The 24,948-nt window shown below is 41.8% G+C and overlaps 2 protein-coding genes across 2 annotated transcripts in view; both read left to right on the top strand.

Annotated features, from left to right (window-relative positions):
- Nucleotides 1-15,530, top strand: part of grid2ipa (glutamate receptor, ionotropic, delta 2 (Grid2) interacting protein, a) — a 33,618-nt gene extending 18,088 nt beyond the window's left edge. Inside the window, exons 8-23 of the mRNA XM_061065399.1 lie at nt 388-684; nt 2,407-2,558; nt 2,769-2,930; nt 4,038-4,144; nt 4,260-4,407; nt 5,536-5,867; nt 6,264-8,675; nt 8,779-8,866; nt 9,548-9,634; nt 9,762-9,958; nt 10,062-10,217; nt 10,818-10,904; nt 11,017-11,146; nt 11,246-11,364; nt 11,449-11,613; nt 13,113-15,530. Coding sequence (XP_060921382.1) covers nt 388-684; nt 2,407-2,558; nt 2,769-2,930; nt 4,038-4,144; nt 4,260-4,407; nt 5,536-5,867; nt 6,264-8,675; nt 8,779-8,866; nt 9,548-9,634; nt 9,762-9,958; nt 10,062-10,217; nt 10,818-10,904; nt 11,017-11,146; nt 11,246-11,364; nt 11,449-11,613; nt 13,113-13,193 — 4,720 coding nt within the window. The 3' untranslated portion in view covers nt 13,194-15,530. The remainder of the gene's footprint in view (nt 1-387; nt 685-2,406; nt 2,559-2,768; nt 2,931-4,037; nt 4,145-4,259; nt 4,408-5,535; nt 5,868-6,263; nt 8,676-8,778; nt 8,867-9,547; nt 9,635-9,761; nt 9,959-10,061; nt 10,218-10,817; nt 10,905-11,016; nt 11,147-11,245; nt 11,365-11,448; nt 11,614-13,112) is intronic.
- Nucleotides 15,531-16,596: 1,066 nt separating this feature from the next.
- slc5a11 (solute carrier family 5 member 11) lies at nt 16,597-24,797 on the top strand. The gene is made up of 16 exons (XM_061065417.1): nt 16,597-16,720; nt 18,085-18,266; nt 19,041-19,112; nt 19,735-19,839; nt 19,939-19,998; nt 20,100-20,204; nt 20,324-20,429; nt 20,534-20,614; nt 20,707-20,912; nt 21,948-22,083; nt 22,255-22,362; nt 22,466-22,616; nt 23,262-23,430; nt 23,526-23,741; nt 24,183-24,357; nt 24,446-24,797. The coding sequence occupies exons 2-16, from the start codon at nt 18,126-18,128 to the stop codon at nt 24,676-24,678; spliced, it is 2,064 nt and encodes a 687-aa protein (XP_060921400.1). The 5' UTR covers nt 16,597-16,720; nt 18,085-18,125; the 3' UTR covers nt 24,679-24,797.
- Nucleotides 24,798-24,948: the final 151 nt, after the last annotated feature.

The following is a 24,948-nucleotide window of genomic DNA, read 5'->3' as shown; positions in this document are numbered from 1 at the left end:
CACACACTAGCCACTTGGCTACGGGCGCCCCAATCTCACATAAATATGACCAAAAAAAATAGCTTCCTCAAAAACTGCAAGCAAACGCACACACAATATTTAAATTAGAAGAAAACATTGATTGGCAACTTTACGGTTTAAGACCTTGATCAGGCCACTTGAAAATGGCTGAAGTTAAAAGATAAACAATGACAAGGAAGCTCCCCAGGGAATATTTAAGAGATATTATATTACATCCTCTGCCAAGTAAAATAAGCTTTTCATGAGTTGTTCATTATTTACATACCAGTTAAGTAAAACTATTAATTACAACATAATCGATGTAAATGTTCTTCAGAGAAAAGACAAAGGCAGTGTGTGTTTGTGTCTCCATGTGTGTCCCTGCAGGACCTCCTCTCATGAGAAGGTGGTGTCCATGCTCCAGGGCAGTGGTGCCATGCCCACTCTGGTGGTGGAGGATGGTCCGCCCTCTTTCACCATGTCAGAGCAGGACCTCGCGGGGGGTGGCGTTCCCACAGAACGCGCCCGCTCCCCTGTGCTCAGCTCCCTGCAGTGGGTGGCAGAGATCCTGCCCCCAAGCATCCGTGTTCAGGGCCGCACCTTCGGACAGCAGCTGCAGCACCTGCTGACCATCCAGGAGAGGTACACCATCTGCAAGGCTCTGGAGAACTTCTTCCAGCACAGGTGAGGGAAGAGTCGGGGAAAGTTTGGGCCTTGAAAAGAGATAGAGGGAGTCAGAGGATGGATGTAAATGATGTGGATCTAGACCCACAAAAGACACCTACATGATGTGTGTGTATAACTACCTCCTTTTTCTAGGTTTTCTAGGATTAGTAGCAAATTTCCCATAAACGTTGTAATGTAATGTGAAGAGCACATTTTTGTAATTTAAAGATATTAAGATGAGGGAATTCAATGTAGGTCATGAATCAGAGAACAAAATTGTCTGTTTGGGAATATAAAATAAAAGTTTTAGGCTTGAGCCAGTGACACATATTTCTACATTTCAGATCAAAACAAAAGAATAACTTCAGTGATTCAGTTTGTTGTTTGGGGACTTACACAGACAGAACAAAGAAACAAAAAAGAGTAATGTGTCAATTCTAAATCTCAGCCTAAATAATAAAAATCCAATTTTTTAGCATCATTTGTTAAGTCCCTCCCTGGATGTAGTCACATCACTTTTTTTTTTTTTTTTTTTTTGTGATCAGCTTTTTATTGAAATTTTACATAAGATGCTTATACACATGAGCTTCAATAACAGAAACCAAAGACAGCATCATCAAACATACAAACTATTTACAGATCGCCGTTGCCTTGATGAGGAAAAATATACATAAAATTTAAAACAAAGACAAAATTACTGAATGAAATTATGATATGCATGTAAACACACACATATATATATATACCCATACACACATATGCACACAAAATAAAACCTATAGACACAGCACAATAAATAAAACTAAAACAAATAAACAGATTAAAAATAATAATAATAATAATAATAATAATAATAATAATAATAATAATAATAACAATAATTCAATCAAACAATTTCACAAAAAGTGTAAGTCTACATTTTGTTTATAATACCGGTTATATTTGTTCAAGAAAAAGTGGATCTGAAAGAGTTGAAATAAGGAAATCCCAAGCCTGTAAAGTGGATGCCCATGCCTTATGAGTTACAGCTAATGATCTTTCAATAAGAGAGATGTCTCTAAAATAGTTAAACCATTCCTTTATCGATGGAGATTCAACAGAGAACCAAGAATGTATTATCGTCTTCTTTGCCGCAGTTGAGCTTGCAAAGATAATTTTCCTAAAGGCCAGTCTGGTGTTATCCCTGAGAGCAAAGTCATCATTAAATAACAGTAGGGAGGGCTGTTTGGGAACTGGGAATTTCAGGATATTTTCAAGACATTTAGTCACCTTAGACCAAAGGGTGGAAACTGAAGGACATTCCCAGAAAACATGGAAGTATGTACCAACAACATCAAGATTACATTTAGTGCAGTTTGGATGGTCTATAAGCTTCATTTTGAAGCGCCTATATGGTGTTGCATAGTATTTATGTACAAATTTAAAGTGAATGAGTTGATGTGCTGGATTTTTTGATGAAATAAATATATTGGTCCAAATAATGTCGTCACATCACTTTTTGTTCAACAATTAGAGATTAAAGTTTAAACCGTGATAACCTTGATGACATGGTCAGGGTTTATCTTTGGTTCCCCTCAGAGCCAATGAAAATACGATACAAAGTTTTAAAGGCTCTGTGTTTTGTGAAATTAAATGATAGAACCATTTGGTATAAAGTTTCCCGAACACAACTCTGACCCTCTTTTTGGACAGCCGGGCGATGTCTGTCACCTCACCTCACATTTGTTTCTGTGGCCACAGGAATGTGGACACTCTCATCGTGGATGTGTTCCCGGTGCTTGACACTCCAGCCAAACAGGTGATCTGGCAGTTTGTTTACCAGCTGCTGACATATGAGGAGCAGGAACACTGCCAGAGCAAGATCTCACGCTTCCTTGGATTTAAAGCGCCAGGTGTGTGCATGCGTTCGTCCTTTGTCTTTTTTCTTTTTTTCTTTTTTTCTATAATTTTGGTGCATGTGTCTTCTGAGGTGCTCGTGTGTGGATGCAAAGTGGTTTGTGTATTAGATGAAAGCTGTCATGGGGATCTAAATTAAACACTCTCAGGTGTTGCAGCCCTTCATATGCACCTTTGCATTGCCAATGTGTGTGTGTGTGTTCCAGTACCACCACCACCACCTCCTCCTCCCCCTCCTCCAGAGCCTGAGGTGGCCCCCGAGCCCCATCGACGTAGCAGCTCCATGAGGGTGACAGGGACCACGTACAGGAGCAGTGTGAGGGGCCGTAGCTCTGATGACCTGGTCATTGGAACACACTTGGGCCTGGGTACAGACCTTCATTAAAATCATCATCATCAGTAGAAACAGTAACAAAAGGACCGCCATGACACCTTTGATCATTATCACGTCATTAATATTATTTCTGAAGAATTTGCATTACTCTCATTGTGATCATGAACACCATCAGATTAAATAGTACAAAGAGTTTTTTTACATCTTTTTCTACTAGTTTTAATAAACTTCATGGTTTACAATATTCACATGTAGCTGAAATTCACTGGCTGGCTTTCAAAGCTAATATCAGACCCTGTCCACTGCCGGTATTTATACAGTGGCCATTTGCCCCTACCGCGTTCAGGCCGGGAAACTCTACTGCTTTAACGAGTTGTCCTTCAGTCTTTTAGGTTTAAACATAGACAATCTGAACAAATGTTACGATTTCACTGCTTTCCAATCAATCTGGAGGAACATTGAGCCACATTTCAACATGAAACAACATATTCGATAACTTGTTTTCTAACCGAAGACACTAAACCCTAAAAAGACAAGAGTACTCTAACATTAGCATACAACCAATTTAACCTCAACATTTCTATTTGATAGTGTTACATGATACGAGAAGGAAGGCCTAATTTCTTGCTCATGGTTGTGTTAGTTGGGATTATACACCTCGCGCTTGGGCAGGCCTACATGTTAGCATTGCCTACCTAGTTAGCAAGCTAACCTGCTAGTGCTGCAGCATTTAACCGGCATTTCCTAATGTGTTGTGTCCCATTATCAAATGGTTTTGTTTGCTAGGAAGCGGTTGAATGCTAATGTTAGCCAGTAGCTAAACAGTTCCCAAATATGTTTTTTTTTTTAACTTGAAATATTGCCCAATTTCCCTCCAGATTTTTAGCTTCATTTGGGCTTTCCTCCCTGGTTGCACATCAGAGGAAGAAGATGGTCATATGAAAATGGTGAATACCTGGCCCTCAGAAATCCTAAACTCTGCTAACTTTAGTGTATAATTTGCCCAAATAAACCCAAGAAAAGATCTTACAAAATGGACCTAATCAGTGACCATATATGGCCCAGTGCTTTAACTTTTAGTCCACTGGAAAAAAAGATCTTTTGTTGTGTATCAGCCATGCTAATGGGTATATCGTCACAGGCCTTCGTTCAGAGCCCGTGCTGGAGGTAGGGATGAGGTTGGCACCAGGAGAGAGACAGTCTGGCGATGGTACTTCCCTTCCGGAAACTCCCAACAACCTCACCAATGTACGTACCGAGGCCCATCCTCATGAGAAAAGATGCATTCATATAAAAGTAGGCTTCATCATTATAAGAGCGAGAGATCTCACTCTGGTTTCTTTCTGCATTCCCATCATACAAGCTGTCAGCAGTGTACGCTGAACTGGAAAACATGTATTCATCCAAGAGGTCCAAGTCTCTGAAGAGTCGTCCTCCTCCTGCACCAGAGAGTTTGCTGGATCTGGAGCCCCTCTCGCGCACATCCTCCCCTTCAATACATGCTAACACAGGTAGCTGATAGTATACATTTACTTAAAGTAATAGGTGTATAAGATAACTACTCAGCTTATTAATTGTGAGTGTGTGCGTGTCTGCGTGTCTGCGCATGCATGTGGAATGATGTAAGAGAGGGAGAATAACATGTTTCAAAAGTACTGCAGTGTAAAATGATAAATCCCAAGGTAGCAGACCCATTTCTTCCTCAACTGAATATCCTTGAATTGAACCGATCCTTGAACAGGATTTTCTGTCTTTAAATCGTGTTTTTACTGAAATATACAGCAACACAGAGTCTCAAAAATAACCTTCTATTCAGCCTTGCTCTTATGAATGTTGAAGTTTATTTTGAAAAAAAAGTAGACCTATTAGGGGTCTACTGGCATCTAGATGTGAAGTCAACTTTCTTTTATAAAGCACATTTAAAACACGAAGTCAACCAAAGTGCTTTAGAGAGTAAAAAGGTAAAACATACAGTATATCATAAAATAATATGAAAGTTATAAGCAAACCTATTGGGATAAAAACATCATAAAATAGTAAATAATAGTGAGCCCTTATTTTGAAATGTACCTCTAATACTGCTTGCATGTTAAATTAAATGTAGCCTAAAATAGACCAGAAACTTTGAAGCACAGAAGGAGGATATGGTGATGGTGGAAGTGGAACTAGAAAACACTCCGTTTAGGAATATGTGTTTTCTGCAATTGTTAGTAATCTTAGGGGCCTCTTATGCTGAAACCTTTTTTTTCTCAAATCTGAACCTTTCACAACGCTTTGAAGTCATACACAGTCATGATTTTTTTTTTTTTTTGAGTAATGTAGTTCAGTCTTGCCACTCTTGTCTGGGATTGAATTAGCTGGTGAGTGATTGTGGGAATTTCCTACAGCTTGTAGAAAGTGTGCAAACATTTCCAGGTTTATGATTTTGTTGGAGCCAAAAGCAACATTTCATGGTTGATGACAGGCAAAGGATTTCTTTCTTGGTGGATAGATATGTGTGCATGATAAAAGTCCTGACTACCTTTAATTTAATTAATCAACTTTGAGACATTGATATCCTTTGTGTTTTTGTACACATGGTGCTACAGGGATAATGCTGTCAATATAAAACTGTATACTGTATATCTTCCTTTTCTCAGGTAGCAGAAAGGGCCCACCACTGCCTACATCCTGGCCGGAGCCCCTCCCAAGCCCCCCTGCAGCCCAGTTCTACTCGTCAGGTCTGACAAGTCAAACCAGTGGAGATTCGAACCCTTACATCAGCCTGGACAGCCCTCCCCCATCTCCTCCAGAGCCCCCTGACTACCCGTCTAGTCCCCCTACCCATCGCAGCAGCAAGCGCCGCTACACCTTCTCCAAACCACCACGCTCAGAAGACACAGATCGCTTTCTGGATGCGCTGAGCGAGCAGCTGGGACAGAGGGTGTCTATCGTTGATGACTTCCTGACCCCTGAGAATGATTATGAGGAGGTAGAGTCACAGCAGGACTACACCAGCAATTCGTGTTGCAAAAAATACCTTTTTTACCACAATGATAAAATATGAATAACTATTCCTGACATATTAATTGATGTATTTGTAGTCAGACGTAATAAGTACTAGAGGACAATTTGAAATGGCAGGTGCTGGTGTCTCTGCCATTTTTTCATGCAACTCTATGAATCATTATTCTTTCCCTTGTGCATGCTTTCTTTTACTTATAAACATCCTAGAACAGTATAGATTATGCTTCAAGTAGCTTGATATAATTACAGACAATTCTTTTGGTGTAGGGAAGAAAATGGGCATATATCCCAAAAGTCATTAAATTCATCTTTATAAGACTCTAAATGGTGGCTTAATTTAAATCTTTGGTGTTAATGCCAGGATATTGTGCAGATGGACTTCCCAGATGAGGAGGATGATGATAATGAAGAGGACTTGGTGGTGGACGAAGAGGAAAATGGAGGATTTGTGGCCCCAGAGCTCAGCAGCCCGAGTGACGTTCAAAGCAGCAGCGGAGAAGAGAATGCCTCCTCCCTCACCTACTCGTCTTCCTCCGACCATATCCCTCCGCCCCCAATGACCCCTCCACCACCCCCACCTGTGCAGTTCAATGATCCGCCTCCCCCCCCTCCAGCACCGTCACAGTCACAGCAACAACAGCAACAGCAACAGCAACAACAGCAGCAGCAGCAGATAAACCCTAGCTACACCCCTGAGCATTCCCCGAGAGCATATGTGCCAGTTCGCCGGAAATCTGGCCCCCCTCCTCCACCTCCTCCCCGGAGTAATCCACCACCTAAACGCCACTCCTTACATAAGGTGTTGCCCGCAAGAGACGATCTTCAAGTCCACGCTACCATACAGGAGCTGAAAGCCTTCCAAGAACAGCAGGCTTACCAGGATAGACACGCCTATGAGGAGCAACAAGCATTTAAGGAGAGGCAGGCGTATGAGGAGCAGAAAGCCTTTGAAGAACAACAACTATTCCAAGAGCAGCAGGCTTTCCACGAACAGCAGGCGAAACTTTTCAAAGAAAGGCAGGCATATGAAGAGCAGAAGGCATATGAGGAGCAAAAAGCTTTCGAGGAACAACAAATGTACCAGGAGCAACAAGCCTTTCAAAAGAGACAAGCATATGAACAGCGCCAAGCCTACCAGGAACAAAAAGCATTTGAACAGCGTCAAGCCTACAAGGAGCAAAAAGCACTCGAGGAGCTTCAAGCCTACCAGGAGCAAAAAGCCTACGAAGAGCGAAAAGCTTATGAGGAGCGTCAGGCCTACGAGGAGCAACAAGCATATCAAGAGCAGCAGATGCAGCAGATCTACCAGAGCCACCATTCGATGCCTACCCAGCCAACGCAGCAGAAGGCGCACTCGCCATCGCCTCTCCAACAACTCCACCAATCCTTACCCCCGCTCCCTTCCCCGGACTCCAACCACCACCATCCCAGCCATCCTCTGTTGATGATGCGCCAAGCACAGCAGCAGCAAGCCCACCAGAGTCATCACCAACGACGCCAATCCCGTTCAGCCCCGTCTCCTCACCAGCCATCGCCCCAACCGACATCTCATCCCAGCCAACAAGGTCAGTATGCTGAGGGCATCTACCAAAGCCATCAGGGTATGAGGTCCCAGCCCCACCATTCTTCTGAGGAGATGCTCCACCAGATGCACCAAGTCCCAGTCCATCATTCCTCTGCTGAGGTGCTCCATCAGTTGCAACAGACCCAGGGCCACCACTCGTCAGCTGAGATGATCCAGCAGATTCAACAAGCTCATTCCCACTACTCGTCGTCAGAAATGCTCAACCAAATGCACAAAACCAAGGCCCACCATTCCTCCACCGAGCTCTTGCAGCAAGCGCATCAGTTGCAGCAAATGCAGCCCCACCACTCCTCAACTGAACTCCTCCATCAAGCTCACCAGATGCATCGAGGACAACCACACCATTCTTCCTCGGAGCTGCTCCATCAAATGCATAAACCTCAGGCCCACTACGCCTCCACGGAGCTGCTCCATCAAACCCATCAGATACATCAACACAAGGCCCATCACTCCTCCACAGAGCTTCTGCATCAAGCCCCACCTGAACCGGCCTCCCTCCCAGTTCAGCTAAACCGGGACGGCCACTCCCATCAGAGTCGAAGAAGTCTTAAAGGTCAACAACAGATGCAGCAAGGGAGACACCAAGAGCAGCAGATCCACCAAACCCATCACCCCCAGCCCACAAAGCCCTCTCCTCAAAGACCCCACTCCATCCAGCAGACCCACCACCACTCCAGCTCGCCTCAAATCCACCATATCCACCATATGACCCCACAACCTCTTCCGCAGGACTACCAACATCAGATTCATGTTATCCACCCTCCCCAGCAGCCCAACAGACCTCAGCCCCTTCTCTCCACCTTTCAACCCCTCCAGCCACACCAACCCACCTTCTCCTCTTTCCAGCCTCTGCCTCAGCACCACCAATCCCAACATCAAGTCCAGACCTCCACCCAGGCCACCCGTCCGCAGTCCCAGCCCTCACATCACCTGCTGCAGTCTGCACACCAGTCACAAACTCAGTCCCAACACAAGCATTCCCACGGCCAACCCCAGTCCCTCCCCCACTCTCTATCCGACCCAACAGAGCACCTGGAGCCACCACCACCACCTCCACCCCTGCCCCCACCCTGCTCCCCTCCACCGTTACCCAGGCCGTCGCTCTCTAGGATGGACTCCAACCATATGAGTGTGAAGAGGTTGCGCTGGGAGCAAGTGGAAAACTCAGAGGGGACCATCTGGGGACAGGTGAGCGTTGAATGTTTTGTATGGTATGAACATAGAAATCGAAATTGAAAAAAATCAGACACATGGGAAATTCAAATTAATATTTACAATTTGTCTTTCTTAGCTGGGAGCAAATTCCGATTATGACAAACTGCATGACATGGTGAAGTATCTGGATTTGGAGCTGCACTTTGGGACACAGAAGAGCTCAAGTTAGTACAAGTGGCTGTCTGCAGTGCTTCATTGTATCATTACATTAAAACTCTCAGTAAGCCCCTCTCATATGCACAGTATATTAAGTATTTTAATTTTAAATGATTCGGCAGGATGAACCTTGTATCAGTATGTTTGTGCATTTTATCAACCAGGTTCTTTGATCTCCTTATTCCTGGAGTGTGATTATTTAAAGTTATTTAAAGTCATTAAAGTCACACTGAGAATTCAGAGTCAACCAGATGTATCTAAACAAAAACAATAACTAAACCAAAATACTCCCCCATATTCAAGTTCTGCTATTTCTAGAGGAAAAAATATGTTTCCCAATTTATGGAATTCCGTTGTCTTGTCATAAAGGGATAATAAATAGATTTAAACTGAAGTAAATTAAATTGAATTTATTTTTATTGAATAGGAATGATGCAATTTAACATAGAGACAGTTTATAGCTTTCACTTATTTCCAATTCTGGTCCCTAGTTGGACCTTTGAGTAAGCGGTGTTTAAAATAAACAACAATCAGTAACATAAAACAACATAACACAATATTTATTCACATTTTATTCCTCATAAATAAAATGTACGTTAAATTGAACAACATCCTCATCATTTTCTCTTCTGTGCTGTCTACTATGTACCTGCATCCTGGAATTTCATTAACACTTGTCTCATTTTAAGTGCCTACTCTGGAGCTGCCCCCGCTAGAAACCTTCAAGAAGAAAGATGTCGTTGAAATTCTGTCCCATAAGAAGGCCTACAATGCCTGTAAGTGACGATGTGACTATGTTGATACTTATTTTTTCCTCTCATCCCAGAGGAATCGCTGGTTTATGATTAGGAATAAACTGTGGTTTGATTATGAATGCATTATTTATTTTCTTTTAACCTTTAGCCATCCTGATAGCCCACCTGAAGCTCTCTCCAGGGGAGCTGCGTCAGGTGCTGATGAACATGGCCACCGATAGGCTTGAGCCGGCCCACATCAAGCAGCTGCTGCTGTATGCCCCAGATGCAGAGGAGGTCAAAAAGTATGAAGAGTACAGACAGAACCCGAGCAAACTCAGCGAGCCAGACCAGTTTGTGTTGCAGGTACAGTCAAAACGAAGTAAACTGTGGAATACCTGCTGTGTCTTTTTTTTTTTTTTTTGTGTTTACCAAGTTCTTTTTGCTTCTTGTGTGTGTTCTACATCAGATGTTGTCAGTGCCCGAGTATAAGACCCGCCTGGAGAGCCTCCTCTTCAAGTGTTCCTTGCAGGAGAAGACGGAGGAGTTGAGGGGAGCGTACGACTGTCTCTACAAGGCTTCTCTGGAGCTGAAGACGAGCAAGAAGCTGGCTAAGATACTCGAGGTAGACTTTTGTAAAGTGCAAGCACATACAAAAAAAATAATATATATATATATATATATATATATATATTTAAAAGAACCGCTGCTAGAGTTTGTGAAATGTTCTCCTTGGATTTAAATTGAACCTTAAACTGTGCAAAAGAATGGATGTAGCATCTGCGTTTGTAAATGAAGACAGTCAGGAAGTGACAAAAACCTGTAATCTTTCAAATGGCCAGCAGGGGGCGACTCCACTGAGTGCAAAAGAAGTGAGATTGTATAGACATATTTCCTCAGGACACGTTTTCAAAATGAGCTTATGTTTTTAATTTCTAGTGTCAGATATTCTTTAATACAGTGTGATGTTAATTTTGTATTGGATAGGACAGCTGAAGAGAGATATGTAATGTTGGGAAGAGAGAGTGGAGGATCACATGCAGGAAAGGACTGAGGTCGTATTCGATCCCTCGGCTGCTGCGACAAGGATTATAGCCTCTGTACATGGGGCACACAACATAACCGCTAGGCCATTTGGCCTCCCTTCATCAACTTCTTTTAAACAGTCCATGAGTCAAATGCACAGTATGACTTCATTTGAATGCTGCGTTACATCTTTCCTTAGTTTGTGTTGGCGATGGGGAACTACCTGAACAACAGCCAGCCCAAAACCAACAAGACCACAGGCTTCAAGATCAACTTCCTCACAGAGGTAAGTCTTATAGATATCCATAACAAGATGTCTTCTGCTTTTTAAAGCAGCCTCTCTGTTCCTTCTTCACATTTAATGCTTATGCAGTTATGACTTATTGTGTCTTCTGCAGTTGAGCACAACTAAGACAGTGGATGGGAAGTCGACGTTTCTACATATTCTGGTCAAGTCGTTATGTCAACACTTTCCTGAAGTGTTGGATTTCTCCAAAGATTTAACCATGGTTCCTCTTGCAGCCAAAGGTAAATACACTTTCCTTCGACCTCTGTTTCATACCCGTTGAATAGTTAAGAATGAACATAATCAAGATTCATATTTGTCATGTTTTTGTCTTTGTACAGTGAACCAGAGGACTATCACATCCGATCTGAACGACCTTCAAACAACTCTTCAGGATATTCGCTCAGCCTGTCAGAAAATGCCCACGACGGCTGAGGACCGCTTCGCTGCCGTCATGAGTGTATCCTGTACAAAAGAATAAGAAACAATGAAATTGTAGTCGATATGATGTAAATCTTGTTTCCCTTGACTCCAGCATGCATAGAACTTTCTGGAGAACAGTCATCCAGCGGTGCAGTCTCTGGAGTCCCTGCAACAGAGAGCGATGGAAGAATTCAGCAAAACTGCCTCTTTCTTCGGAGAAGACGGAAACTCCACCAACACGGAGGCTTTCTTTGGGATCTTTGGGGAGTTCATGGGCAAGTTTGAGGTGAGCGGGAAAGATTGATTCACTGAAAGGGGTCAAGCTGTAACGTCTGCATTGTGATAGTCAGAGCTGTTTGCATCTCATCCTCCATGACTCTCTCTCTCAGCCCAAACTATTCAACACAACTGTTTGACTAAACAACTTCACTGGCTGCAGATAAACACTTACTTTGTCTGATGATTACCTCATTATTTTCTAGATGTTCTACTTTGCTGGGGTTGTGTTTTTAGAAAGCCTGTGCAGTGTCTAATGAGCACAGCCTGCATTTCAACAAGGCCAAACAGAATCACTGTGTGGGTTCTGTGTTGCAGCCTGGCAGACTTCAGCGTCTTGTTATTGTTGTCAGAAAGCCTTTTTTAATAATTGAACAGCTAAGAATGAGCTCAACATTCAGATTCATTCATTTATAGTTCACATTCAGCTTCTATAGGCAGAAGTTGTTTCCAAGCATCTTTAACGAACTGACATTCAAAAAGTACTAATCAGCCCCCTGAAATCAGATGTAATGATCAAGCATTTATATGTTTTATAGAAATACATTCAAAGTTAATTCAGGTTTTATAATTAAATTGTTTTCAAAATCACATTTATATTAAAGAATGTAATCTTTGTGTTCCAAAGCTAATTTAAAAACATGAAATAAAAACAGGACATAAAATGTTAAAATGAAGCTTTAATTAACCATAAATCAATAATTCATCAAACAAAATAGTTCATTTCAGAAGAGCTATTAAAAACCATTTAACTGATAGCATTATATTGACTCACAGAAGTCTTGTTCACACTTTCAGCTGAGCTGCATGTGTGATCGAAACACATTGACTTTATGAGAGCCCCCGAGAGTTATTACGCTGAAAGTTCGAGTGAGCTGACCGGAGAACGCAGCACGATTTAATCAGGAGATTTCACCTCAAGCGAGTAGGAGGGGTGACCTTTATTCCCTGCGTTCGGTGCATGACCATAGACTGTATGCACGCAATCAATGCGATCTCTGTGCCCAAGATTAAACTGCTGCATTGTGTTTTCGCCTGCAAGCATGTTCTTCTCCCCTCTTTTGCTTTTTCTTTGTTTGTTTTAAGATATTTTTGGGTGCCTTTATTGGAAGAGAGAGAGTAAATGTTGGGATGAGAGAGTGGAGGAAAATGAGCAGCAAAGGGCTGCGCCCACTGCCACCGTCACGAGAACTTAAGCCTCTGTACATGGGGCGTGCAGTGTAACCACTAGGCTATCCTGCACCCTGTTTATCTTGTGATTCTGTTGAACTGCACATAGCATTAATGTAAATTGCAATGTTGTCTGCCACTTCAGCATGTCACTTTTTTACATCATGTCTTGCTTCAGGAGGCCTCCCAACCCCCCCTGTCTGACATGTATAATCTCCTGTGTGAGCTGCATGTGTGAACATCCAGATCAGGAGGATTTCAGGGGCAGAAGCATTCTTCAGACATTTCCCGCGATGCATATGTAAAAACCTATATATTATTTTTTTGTCTTTTGCACAGAGAGCCCTCGCTGAGCGGCAAGCTGCAGAAAACCAAAAGAGCCCCAGAAGTCCACGAATGGCCTCCCCCTTGGCTTGGTAACACTCATATAAAACACATATATGGAGACGACAACATGGCTCCTTCATCGGACAGACTGTATGCAAATATACTGTATATACATGCAACCATTCACACCTGAAACTCAGCGCACCATTTGAGCAAAAAAAGACTGGTTATTGTTTTTTTGATCAAAATGAAGGCGGAGCCTTCTGCATCAGAGATAAACAGTTAGCTTTATATCAGTGGTATTATATGTTCTGTTTATTCTCTCAAGATGAAACTGAGTTTTTTGGAAGTCTTAAACTTAAATATTTAAGACAAATACATAAAAAGAAACTGGCTGTTAACGTACCTTCACCAAGTGAGACATAGTGACTCTGCAACATCTTTTAAGTTTTCTTTCTGTAAGAGTTCAGTCGTTTTATTTATATTTATAGCTAAGAATAAGAAATATATATATCAAAATAAACTAACTTTATCCTGAAATAGATATTGAATTCACATCGTTCACATTAGAGCCTGGCCTATCATGTTATATCTGTATCTGCACATGTGTTTTCCTTTAAAAGCAAATATGATTTTTTTTTTATCAAACATGCAGAAAACAATGCTAGGGGTGGATAAAAAAAAACGTACATCATCACGCCTATTTCTGATGTAACTGTTTACAATACTTCAAGTGCTGTCTGCAGCATGACTTCTGAGCAGCATGATGCTGATCTGCACTAGACTTAATTCATATTCTATTATAATGTTAAATGTTTGGTAACACTTTACATGAAGGTCACAATATTCACCCTTAACTAGCTGCTTATTAGCATGCTAATTAGTAGCATACTGGCTGCTTAGTTGTCATTATTAAGCGCTCATTAGTACCTTATTCTACATGACCAGAGTCTAAAGCTAACAGGTTATTAACTAAGAGTTTACCGTCCTAATTACTGATTATTGATAGTAAGTCAGGAAGTTGTTGAACATGAATTATAATTTTAACATTAGAGGTGTGGGAAAAAAATCGAATTATGTAAAAATTTAGATTCTTATACATTCATAACTTCCAAAAATCGATTTATTATTTTCTGGCTAATCAGTCACTCCCTGCTAAGTGCTAATGCTAGCTCTTTAACTCATTAGAATTAGTGAATTGAGTGAAAACTCTTAGTTAATGAACTATGAGTTATAGACTATGGTCATGTAGAATAAGGTACTAATAAGCAGCCAGTATGCTACTAATTAGCATGCTAATTAGAAACTAGTCAATGGTGAATATTGTGACCTTCATTTAAAGTGTTACCAACTCCTATTAAAAATTTACCTGCTGAATAAAGAGCAGCTCCCGGAGTGAATGTGCAGAGCTGAATTGTGCGAAATCGTAAGAAAAGAGTCTACTTCTATTTCAACCCTTACTTTTTCAGTATCTGTTGTTTTTAAAAATGTTTTCTTTATACCTTTTAAAGATCAGCTGCCATCTAAAAAAAATCCCATTTTGGACGGACTCTTATTTATGTGCACTTGAAGGTTTGGAAGAATCCTCTTCTCTTAGCTGACATGTGCTATATTTTTGTAAGCTGCCCACCACAACTGAATGTAACATAACTTCTGACTAAGTGTAGCCTATGTTCTCTAATAGTTCTTTTTAATTTACTGCATTATATTTATGCCTTGGTGTAAGAGCCTCAGAATTCCTCCCATGCCGGTTATAGCCATCCTAACTCTTTTTTTAATGCTGTTATTCTGTATTCTGATACTTACCTTCTGATACTAGTAACATGAATATGTATGAGACGATGTATAGTGGGAAACTTGGCACCTGTTTTTATAAAACATCATTGTAACGGTTTAAGGATCATTCTTGACTCGTACAAAGTCATCATCACAACATTTACAGGAAGCAGAAGTGGGATCACGTGGAGCTAACAGCGGGCAGCGTGCAATATGTGTTAAGCTGTGTTCCACTGTTAGATATTATTCTATCTAAAGTATAGCAGACATTAATCCTTTTGCACTGTACAGACAGAGAGTTGATTTAAAGAAAACAGATACAGCTGCTCCATAAAATACTGTATGAAGCACTTTGTTCATCCTGTGTGTAAAATGGACAGCCTCACCTCCTTTAAGTTTAGTGTAGCAGAGCAGAGTCGTTTATGTTGCCGAGTCAAACACTACGCTTCAGGTGATGTTGTTGAACGGGTAAATACATTCTAATGATAAAAACAATGTACCCAATTAGATTTTTTTTTTTTTCCAGCTTAAATTACTGAATGTAAACCTCTTAAGCGTTGCCGTCCAATTAATGCCTATAAAGTGTTAAGTCTGTATTTTGTATTGTATCCTAACAATGCTGACAACTATAAAGAGTGGTGTAACATCTGATGTACCCGGGTGTCTGTGTTTATATCATACAGGAAGACGCTTAGTCTCACAATGAAATAAACACTAATCGAGTGATAAACATTTACAGGACATCAAAGACCAAAGCGAGAGCATAGATTTGATTTATTTCCTATATTTCATGCTACTCAGCTTTATAACATCATTCTCTTTGGGGTGTTTGAATACCAATTTTTGGTATCCTGATGCCGAGATTTCATTAGTGGACAATACTGAGAACAAGTGTGATAGTGTGAAGTGCTTTATAACCGTTACCTTGTATGGCTGTAGTACATATTATTTTATGATGGCATGTCCTTACCTAAAGCCAAGCTGCGGCAAGGCTCACAGATAATCCTCAGAATCTTTTATGTTTGAAACTGATTTTCTCTGTGATTATACCAGTTTTAATGACATCAACTTTAAGTTACCATTATCATAACACAGAAACAGGTGATCATAAAATTTTAATTTCAGACATTTCAAGGTTTAATAAATGCTACACTTTAGACTAACTGTGGTGCTGCTCTTTGCTCATGTTGCATGATTATTCACCTGAAACTAAATCTTCTTTACAGCTCTGGGGCTGCCATTATAATTTATAAAACTGTTGATGTGTAGGACACTGTTTTTGAGAAGAAGACGTTTATTTTTTGGGAGGTTTTCTAAATAATACTGAATTTGGTTTCTGTTACCTCATAAAAGTTTGCATCAGAGGCATTTCCAATACTGGTATCTGTATCACTCCTAAATCTTTAGCTTTGCTGCGTACACACCTGCTGCAGTCACTTTATCTGATAGTGCAGTAAAATCTCAGATTAATATTTGATTTCATGAGATAAGCCAGTCTCTTCCGTAAACACAAAACCACACAAACATGTCCCTGCTGTTGTTCTATAGTCATTAAGTGTGGTTATATTGCTGCTTATGTGCAATGGAAAGGTATTTAAAACTCGTTCAGTAATCATTGATTTCTTCCACTGGCAGCACGAGTGTGTTGTTCACACACGTCTCTGTTAAGAGTCATAAATCCCTTACATTTTAACCTAACTCTTGTACACATGGATGGGGGAAAGTGGAGTTTGATCGTGAGGACGAGTGGAGGAAGCTTCGAGAGAATGATTGTCCAGTTGTCATTTCTCGCACGTTGCTTTGTTTGGCTCAGAGCACCTCGAGGCTGGACGACTGACTGAATGGTGAGTTTATTGACAAACAGACAGATGATACCACATATAGATAGAATGAAGACACCGAGAGTTATTGCTTCTACTGGTTTCTAAATTGCTGAGTTATCATTTGTAAGGCAACTATGGCTCATTCTATTGGCTTGCTAGTGACACCACAACAAAGACGAGAACTTTTTAGTCCAGATTCAAATATTCAGCCTGTCAACAGTCCTCTTCAAATGACGACAGTAACAACATATCTCCTGCATGTCCTTGAAAGTGTTAGCATAGATTTTTTGATTTTGAACAGGCATATAGGAAAATGTCATTTGAGCATGTGTCTCAGATTCTTACTTGCAGATGTCAGCAGTATGTTAATATCAGGTAGGAGTTGATTTTAATGGTATCTACATGAATTACAGTTGGCTGGCATTACATCCAAGATTTTAAAAAACATGAACCTGAATACAAGAACCTGACAGGAAGAAGAAGTATTGGAGTAAAGATGAAAGGCATGGCAGGTTTGGATGACTGGCTGGAGCCACAAAATAATTTGACGCAGATGTAGGCTACAGGTGGGCAGGGGGTCAGACCTGGAATGATCCTAGAGGCAGGATTGTAAGGACTTTAGCAGCAGTGCTACATGGGAAAATAGGCTTTTGCAACAACTCTGCAGGAAAAGGGGAATATTATTTCTGCAGCAGGAACAGGGAGCTCTAGTTGCAGCTTTGCAGGAAAAGGGGACATTTTCCCACCAGAACGGAATTTTTGCTGCAGCAGGAAAAACACGTTCGGCAGTTCACCAGAAACGGGGAACTTTTTCTGCAGCAGGAACTTTATCTGAATTGATGGGAATGGCCGACAAAGCATCAGGAAGGATGCTTGGAGGAAGCACAGACAGAACCAGGCAGTACTGGTGGCAACTTTGTGCTGCTGTTGGAAGCTATGATGACCACAATTACTTTAGTGGCCTTTTAAAGACCCCTTTAGAAGAGCTGGGCCAGCACCCTGCCAAGGACATGCAGCAGGATGTTATAGTGACTCTTTGAATGACTGTTGACGGCGGCTCCAAGGATTCAGGGAATACAGAATCAGAGTGGTGGTAAGCTTAGAATGGAGAACATCTGATGATCTGGCTGAAGGTCTTGATGCAGTGCAGGGTAGCAAGGTGAACTGGTTAGGCAGGTGTGCATAATTATCAGGGATCCGGGAGTCGCCCACACGACTAACACACAATACACACACACAGGGAGACACACAGGAGCACACAGAGAGAGAGAGAGGGGAAACACGGCCATGACAACAACAACAGAAGATCAAAGTGCCTCAGACTTGAGGTAAAGAACAGTATTAAAGTTATTTTTGAATTTTTTTTTATCTTTGGGGCGTTACAGGTGTCTTTACGTTGTTTACTACCAACACAGCAGTTGACGAAATGGACCCTACACATGGCCCACAAAGAACCAGTATGTCCCCTTCTCCATCGCCCCCCACAGGGGGCTCAGCTACCCTGGATACTTGGGACATAGTGGTGCTGGTTGTCTACTTTGTGCTGATTCTGGCTGTTGGCTTTTGGGTGAGTACAACAGAGGAAAACAGAACTGTGTTCCAATATTTTCACAGATCTTTTTTTTTACATGATAAGCTCCGTAAATGAGAGTTAAAAAAATGGCTTGAAATCAAAATGTACCACACTGAGTTTTGCCTCTTTGTCCTGTAGCTTCTGCAATGTCAAGCAAATTCTAGGTATGTCCTTCCACTGGACAAGTCTGTATGAACTTTTTCTTCTTCTTCTGACGCTCTAAAGACACCTCTCTTCAACCTTTGAAGTTTGAGAATGAGCGTTCTTCTGTCTTTAATGGAACTTCTCAAAACAAACTTTCAAAGGATTTGGTGACAGTGTTCAAAACAGAGAAAACTAATAACACACATAACACACAGACAACTCTTTTCAGCTGGTGACCCCAGTTACAGAACATGCATTTAAAATCCATTACTGATCTACAACCTGCGAGTCAGCATTATCTGATAAAACAACAACTTTGAATCTTGATTTTTTTAACACCTATTTGGGGTTATTTTTTTACCCTTTTGAAAGGATCTGAGTTTAATTAATAACCAAGGCTGATGTGGTCTAATCAGTTACAGTTTGTAATGCTCCAAACACAGGGTTCAGGGAGTGACATCACTCAGAATGTGGCAGTATGCAATTATTTTTTTCTTTTTAGTAGGTTACAGTGATGGCAAAGAAAGGGTATTTGTTCGTTTTAGTTCAGTGCTTAATTACAGATGTTGAAGCACATCTTTTCCTTAAGTTGTCTATTTTAAAGATTTCTCATTCTTCTGCCAGTCCATGTTCAGGACAAAGCGCAGCACGGTGGATGGATACTTCCTGGCTGGGAAGAGCATGACCTGGTGGCCGGTGAGTCACACAACACAATGTAGACAGTTAGTGGCTGAAATTTAAAGGCCAAATATTATGCAAAATACACTTTCTTTCTAACTCTAATATGTGTACCTAGTCTGTCTACAAACCCCCCCAATTATGAGAAAAGTCCATCCTCTCCGTCTTTAGCCTGCTCCACTTTTCAGAAAATGTGTGCTCAAACAGGCCGTTTGGAGATTTTTCCCTTCATGACATCACAAAGGGCAGTAACCCCTCCCCCAGGTGGGTGACACTCCCACAGCTAGGTGTTTGTTCTGCCCTCTGAGTCTGCCTTCTCACCATAAACAATAGGACAAGAAGCAAGAAAGCCCACCCAAGTCCCTCCAGAGAGGGGGCGTGGTCAGACACAGCTCATTTACATTTAAAGCTACAGACACAGAAACAGCCTGTTCTGAGCAGGGCTGAAATAGAGGGGTTTATAGGCATGATTAAATACAGGAATGGAGTGGATTTTAACAAGAAACTTTCAGCTTTCAGTATGTTTTAAGCTCAGTTTAAGCACTGATTTAATTAGCTCCCAACAAGACCACACCGATGCCCTTGGAGTTTCTAATATCTTCAAAAATCTCCTTATTCTGATTCTTTGATCTATATTTAGGTGGGTGCCTCGCTGTTTGCCAGTAACATTGGCAGTGGACATTTCATCGGCCTTGCAGGGTCAGGAGCTGCTGCAGGAATTGGAGCTATTGCATATGAGTGGAATGTGAGATATTTACAGCTTATATATGCCCTAAACATCTGCTAATATATATATTTTTAAATTTAAGTATAGACTCTAATGTTGGTATTTGATCCTCCACAGGGTATGCTGATGGTGCTGCTGCTGGGGTGGCTCTTCCTGCCCATTTACATCGCGTCTGGGGTAGAGCTTGAACACATGAAATATCACACCTGTGCACATGCATCCTTTTGTCCATTCAAACCTTTTTTTTAATCATCCTTTGACTTTTTTTCCTCCTCCAGGTTACAACCATGCCAGAGTATTTGCAGAGGCGGTTTGGTGGCAGAAGAACGCAGTTATTTGTAACCGTTTTGTCCTTATTTATCTACATTTTCACAAAGATATCGGTATGACACAAACCCACTATCATCTTTGCATTATGTTAATCCAAAAACGTATGTGTTGCATGTTGTTTTCTTTTACCTTTTATCTGCAACATATGTGTCCCGTGTGTGTTTCTGTGTAGGTGGACATGTACGCGGGTGCACTTTTCATTCAGCTGGCTTTGAAATGGAACATCTACCTGGCTGTGATCTTGCTGCTGTCAGTCACTGCTCTCTACACTGTAGCAGGTGATCTTTCTTCTTACCTCGCCCTTTAGAAACGTTTCTGCAGCTTACAGATAGGAGTGATGTGTTTTATTCTTCTGTTAGTCTTTGACTTTGTGGTTTCCCAGGGGGTCTGGCTGCAGTTATCTACACAGATGCAGCTCAGACGGTGATCATGCTGGCAGGATCTCTCGCCCTCATGGGCTTCAGTGAGTCAAATCTGACAGCCAAAGCATGAAACCGTGCCGTTAACAGCAGCTTGTAGTCCAGTTTATGTGACCCTGATGTTCGCATTGTTTAGGCTTTGCCAAGGTCGGAGGCTGGGATGCTCTGATGGAAGGATACTTTAAGGCCATCCCTTCGATCCGTGTCCCAAACTCAACCTGTGGTCTCCCACGAGAAGACTCCTTCCACATCTTCAGAGACCCGGTTAACTCAGACCTGCCCTGGCCTGGAGTCATCATTGGCATGTCCATCCCCTCCATGTGGTACTGGTGTTCTGATCAGGTGATATAGTAAAGAAGGAAGCAATTTTTGGGAATAACTCTTTCCATCAAATGTAACAAAGACATGGATATGTCAACATGGACATACCATATTAGTTCTACTAATATTTAAAATATGCTCAGGTTTGTCATCTCTTGAAGATAAAAGTGTAACAACATTCTTCCAGCTTGTTTATGAAGCTGTAAGACAAATCACATCTTTGGCATCAAATTTGGCATGTTGTGCTCTTCAGAGAGGTTGCATTTTCCTTTTTTTTTTTTTTTTTTTTACTGTATACTCGAGTTACACCCAATCTCAACTCTCACAGTTGCGTTCCCGGGGAATGTGGAAGTGCTTAATATCTTCTGTCAAATCTTCAAGTCTGAGAGGGCTCTGATGTAGAAAACAAGCATTACATGCATTGTTTCTGCATTTGCAGCGCATTTTTTATGTCAATAGTTTGTGCTATTGCTAGTCGGTTGCACTTGTTGGCTGCCGCAGGATTACGATTGAAAGATTAAAACACGCTGTTACAGATCACTATACAATTACAGATTGAGAGGATGAGGTTAACAGAAACATGTTTGCTTGGAAAATAGTACAAGTTAGAAGCAGGTCATTGTCTTAGACTGCTGTACAACCTTTTTCAGTCGAGTTGCCCCCTGTTGGCCTTTGTAAAGAATGCAGATTTAAGGCACTTTAAGGCACATTGGCTTCACTTTACAGATCTGTGCCCTACGTTTATTTTTTTACGTCCAGTCTTTATTTGATAAAGTATCAAAGTGTGTCTATGCTCAGCAACCAACCATGACACAACTCATGGTGTCAAAGAGCATTTCCTGTCTTCTCAGAAACAAAACTTTTGCACGTGAAACCTTTACCCCTTGATACCTGCCAGGTGTCTCAGCGATAACAATATGACTCACGATGATCACATCCCGTCTGACTCATATTTATCGTGATACTGCTTGAATGTACTTGTGTTCCTCTGCATGTCTTTATAACTCATTAACCAGCAGATCGAGAGAAAGTAGCTGTGCGTGTGTTTCTCTGTAGGTGATTGTGCAGCGATCCCTGGCTGCAAAGAACCTGAGCCATGCCAAAGGTGGCTCACTCTTGGCTGCATATCTTAAGGTTCTGCCTTTCTTTGCCATCATGCTGCCCGGCATGATCAGCAGGATACTTTACACAGGTAAGACATTTATGTCTCATTCAGAAAAAACAGAATAAATCCAGTGGATGTATCCTAAATGATACTTCTGTAAAATAGTCAAGTAATGCAGTTTTAAATACAGGACAGACTGATTGCATTCAGGTGATGATGGTATGCTGAATTCTCAGACATTTCAATGGTGTCCTGTAGATGATGTGGCGTGTGCAGACCCTGAGCAGTGTAAACAGATTTGTGGAAACCCAGTGGGCTGTTCAGACACCGCCTACGCCAGGCTGGTGATGGAGCTGCTGCCTGCAGGTGAGACACTTTCCCCTTTCTTTCACCTCTTGTCCTACATTTTGAGCTCTGCTTTTGTGTGTGTGTGTGTGTGGGGGATGAACTCTGTGTTTTTTCCTCCCAGGGCTGAGAGGTTTGATGATGGCCGTTATGATCGCTGCCCTCATGTCCTCGCTGACCTCCATCTTCAACAGCTCCAGCACCATTTTCACCATGGATCTGTGGAAGAGTGTCAGGACCAGCGCCTCCGAGTGGGAGCTCATGATCGTGGGCAGGTTTGTGACCTTTTCGGTGTTCTAATGATTGAGCAAAGAACAAATACAGACCGAGACATTCCAGCAAAAACTTCAAGCAGCACAGTTTATTGAGGGAGTCAGAAGTAATGGAAACAAAAAGCTGAAAGTCTAATATGATCAAGGCAATCGCATTTTAGGTATATTACCCCTCCCCCCTCTCGTTTGGGATGAAAGAGTAAAAATCATATTCACAATACAGCAAGCAAAGAGTTGATGATGTTGCTAAGCAGGTCAATATTAGGGTAAATCTTTTCACAAGATTATTGTTCTGTATATCTGAGACCTTTATTTTGTTTTTAAGGATTTGTATTTGAGGATAGGAAATTGGGGGGAGGACATGTGAGGAAGGAGCCACAGGTCAGATTTGAACCCGGGCCGTCCACTTGGAGGACCAAGACATGGAGCCAAATCTAACTGCTATGGTTCAATTGGCAGAGTCAGTTGTCTCGTAACCGGAAGGTCGGGGGTTCGATCCCCAGCTCCTGCAGCAACATCTCCGATGTGTCTTTGGGCAAGACACTTAACCCCAAGTTTCTACCGCTGCCTCGTCTGTGGCATATGATCGTGTATGAATGGGATTAGTTACTTCTGATGGATTATAAATAAGGTTTATTTCCCCTTCAGGGTGTTTGTACTGGTGCTGGTGGTGGTGTCGGTGCTATGGATTCCCGTCGTCCAGGCCAGTCAGGGTGGTCAGCTCTTCATCTACATCCAGTCCATCAGCACATACCTCCAGCCTCCCGTCTCCATCGTCTTCCTCTTGGGCTGCTTCTGGAAGAGGACCAATGAGAAGGCACGGTGGTATACAAACTGACACGTTTGCATTTTAATCAAGAGTGATATTATGGTTTTGTTCCTCAATGACTCTTCCCTCCTCGTCCTCTTTAGGGTGCATTCTGGGGTCTCGCTATCGGCCTGGTGATTGGCTGCATCCGCATGTTGTTGGACTTTATTTATGCTGCGCCCCTGTGCTACGAGGAGGATAACAGACCGGGGGTGTTAAAGTACGTCCATTACCTTTACTTCTCCATGCTGCTGTCCTTCATCACTCTGGTTGTGGTGGTGGTCATCAGCCTGGCAACGGAGGAGCCCAAACCGGAACAGGTGGGGACTTCAAATCAGGTTAAAGTTTCAAGTTTATTTCCAAACAGGGAATATAAAGATCTCTTCTTGTATCATTGATCCAGATGTAGAAACTAAAGCTCACTTTTTGATTTTCTCTTTCAATCACTCTAAAAAAAACATTGTGCGCTAACCATTTCTGATAACTTAAAAGATCTTAATGGATCCTCCTCCTCTGATTTGAAGCACCTTTAGGTGTTAATAACACCTCAGAGTACCTTAATGCCAAGTTTGTATTTGACTGATTTAAAACCTGAACCAAATGTTTCATCCTTTAGGTAAAAAAAAAACCATACCGAGGATTATTTTGTTGTTACTCATACATGCTTTGAAGAGTCAACAGTACCATCTAAATAGTCTACAGGAGATATCTCATTATCCCAGATCTTTTATGCACGTTGTATCATCACTTCTGTTTTGCAGATTAGTCGTCTCACCTGGTTCACAAGATTTGACCCAGTAGAGCCCAAAGAGCAGGTCTTCTCAGTGGAGCAGAGTAAAACCACCCCAGAGGTGATAACTACTCAGACAAACAGGATGGACGTCACAGGAAAAGATGAAGAGAGGTCCAATGGAAAAGCTTCTCATCCAAGAAAAGGTGGGTCATTGCTGCTGTCTCACACTTTCCGACTCTTTGTCAGAGCTTCCTGTTCACACACACCGTCTCTTCCTCCTGAACTCTTCAGACTCCTCATCCTCTACGACCAGCGTCCAGAGCCAGTCCAGGCTGATTAGCGCCCTCTACTGGCTGTGTGGGATGGAGCGAGGGAACGAGGGAGAGGAAAATCCAGCACAGCCTCTCGTACCCGAACAGGCAATCGCCTCTCTGGAAGAAAATCCACGTATGCGACTCATCATCAACATTAACCTCGTCATATGTCTCAGCGTGATCTGCTTTATGATTGGCTACTGGGGCTGAAGGCTGGTTATGACACATGGTGTGTGCTGTGGTTAAAGTTGTTGTGTACAGATATTTACACCTTATTTTTGTCTTATTATGCTGCTTAAATGAACACAATAAAAGAGATATATCCAAAACACTTTGTAACACAGATTTGGCTGCCATTTTTTTTTTAAACTGTTAAAATGTTACTTATATCAAGTAAAATTCGACAATATTGATGCATCACAAGATGATCTTTAGTAGCCTAGGCTGCATTCTTTGAGTTCTTAAGATACAGCTTTAGTA

Source organism: Labrus mixtus, chromosome 20 (assembly GCF_963584025.1).
Source record: "Labrus mixtus chromosome 20, fLabMix1.1, whole genome shotgun sequence".
In the NCBI taxonomy this organism is placed as follows: Eukaryota; Metazoa; Chordata; class Actinopteri; order Labriformes; family Labridae; genus Labrus; species Labrus mixtus.
The sequence above is the reverse complement of the archived record's forward strand: the minus strand, read 5'-3'. Positions and strand labels throughout refer to the sequence as shown.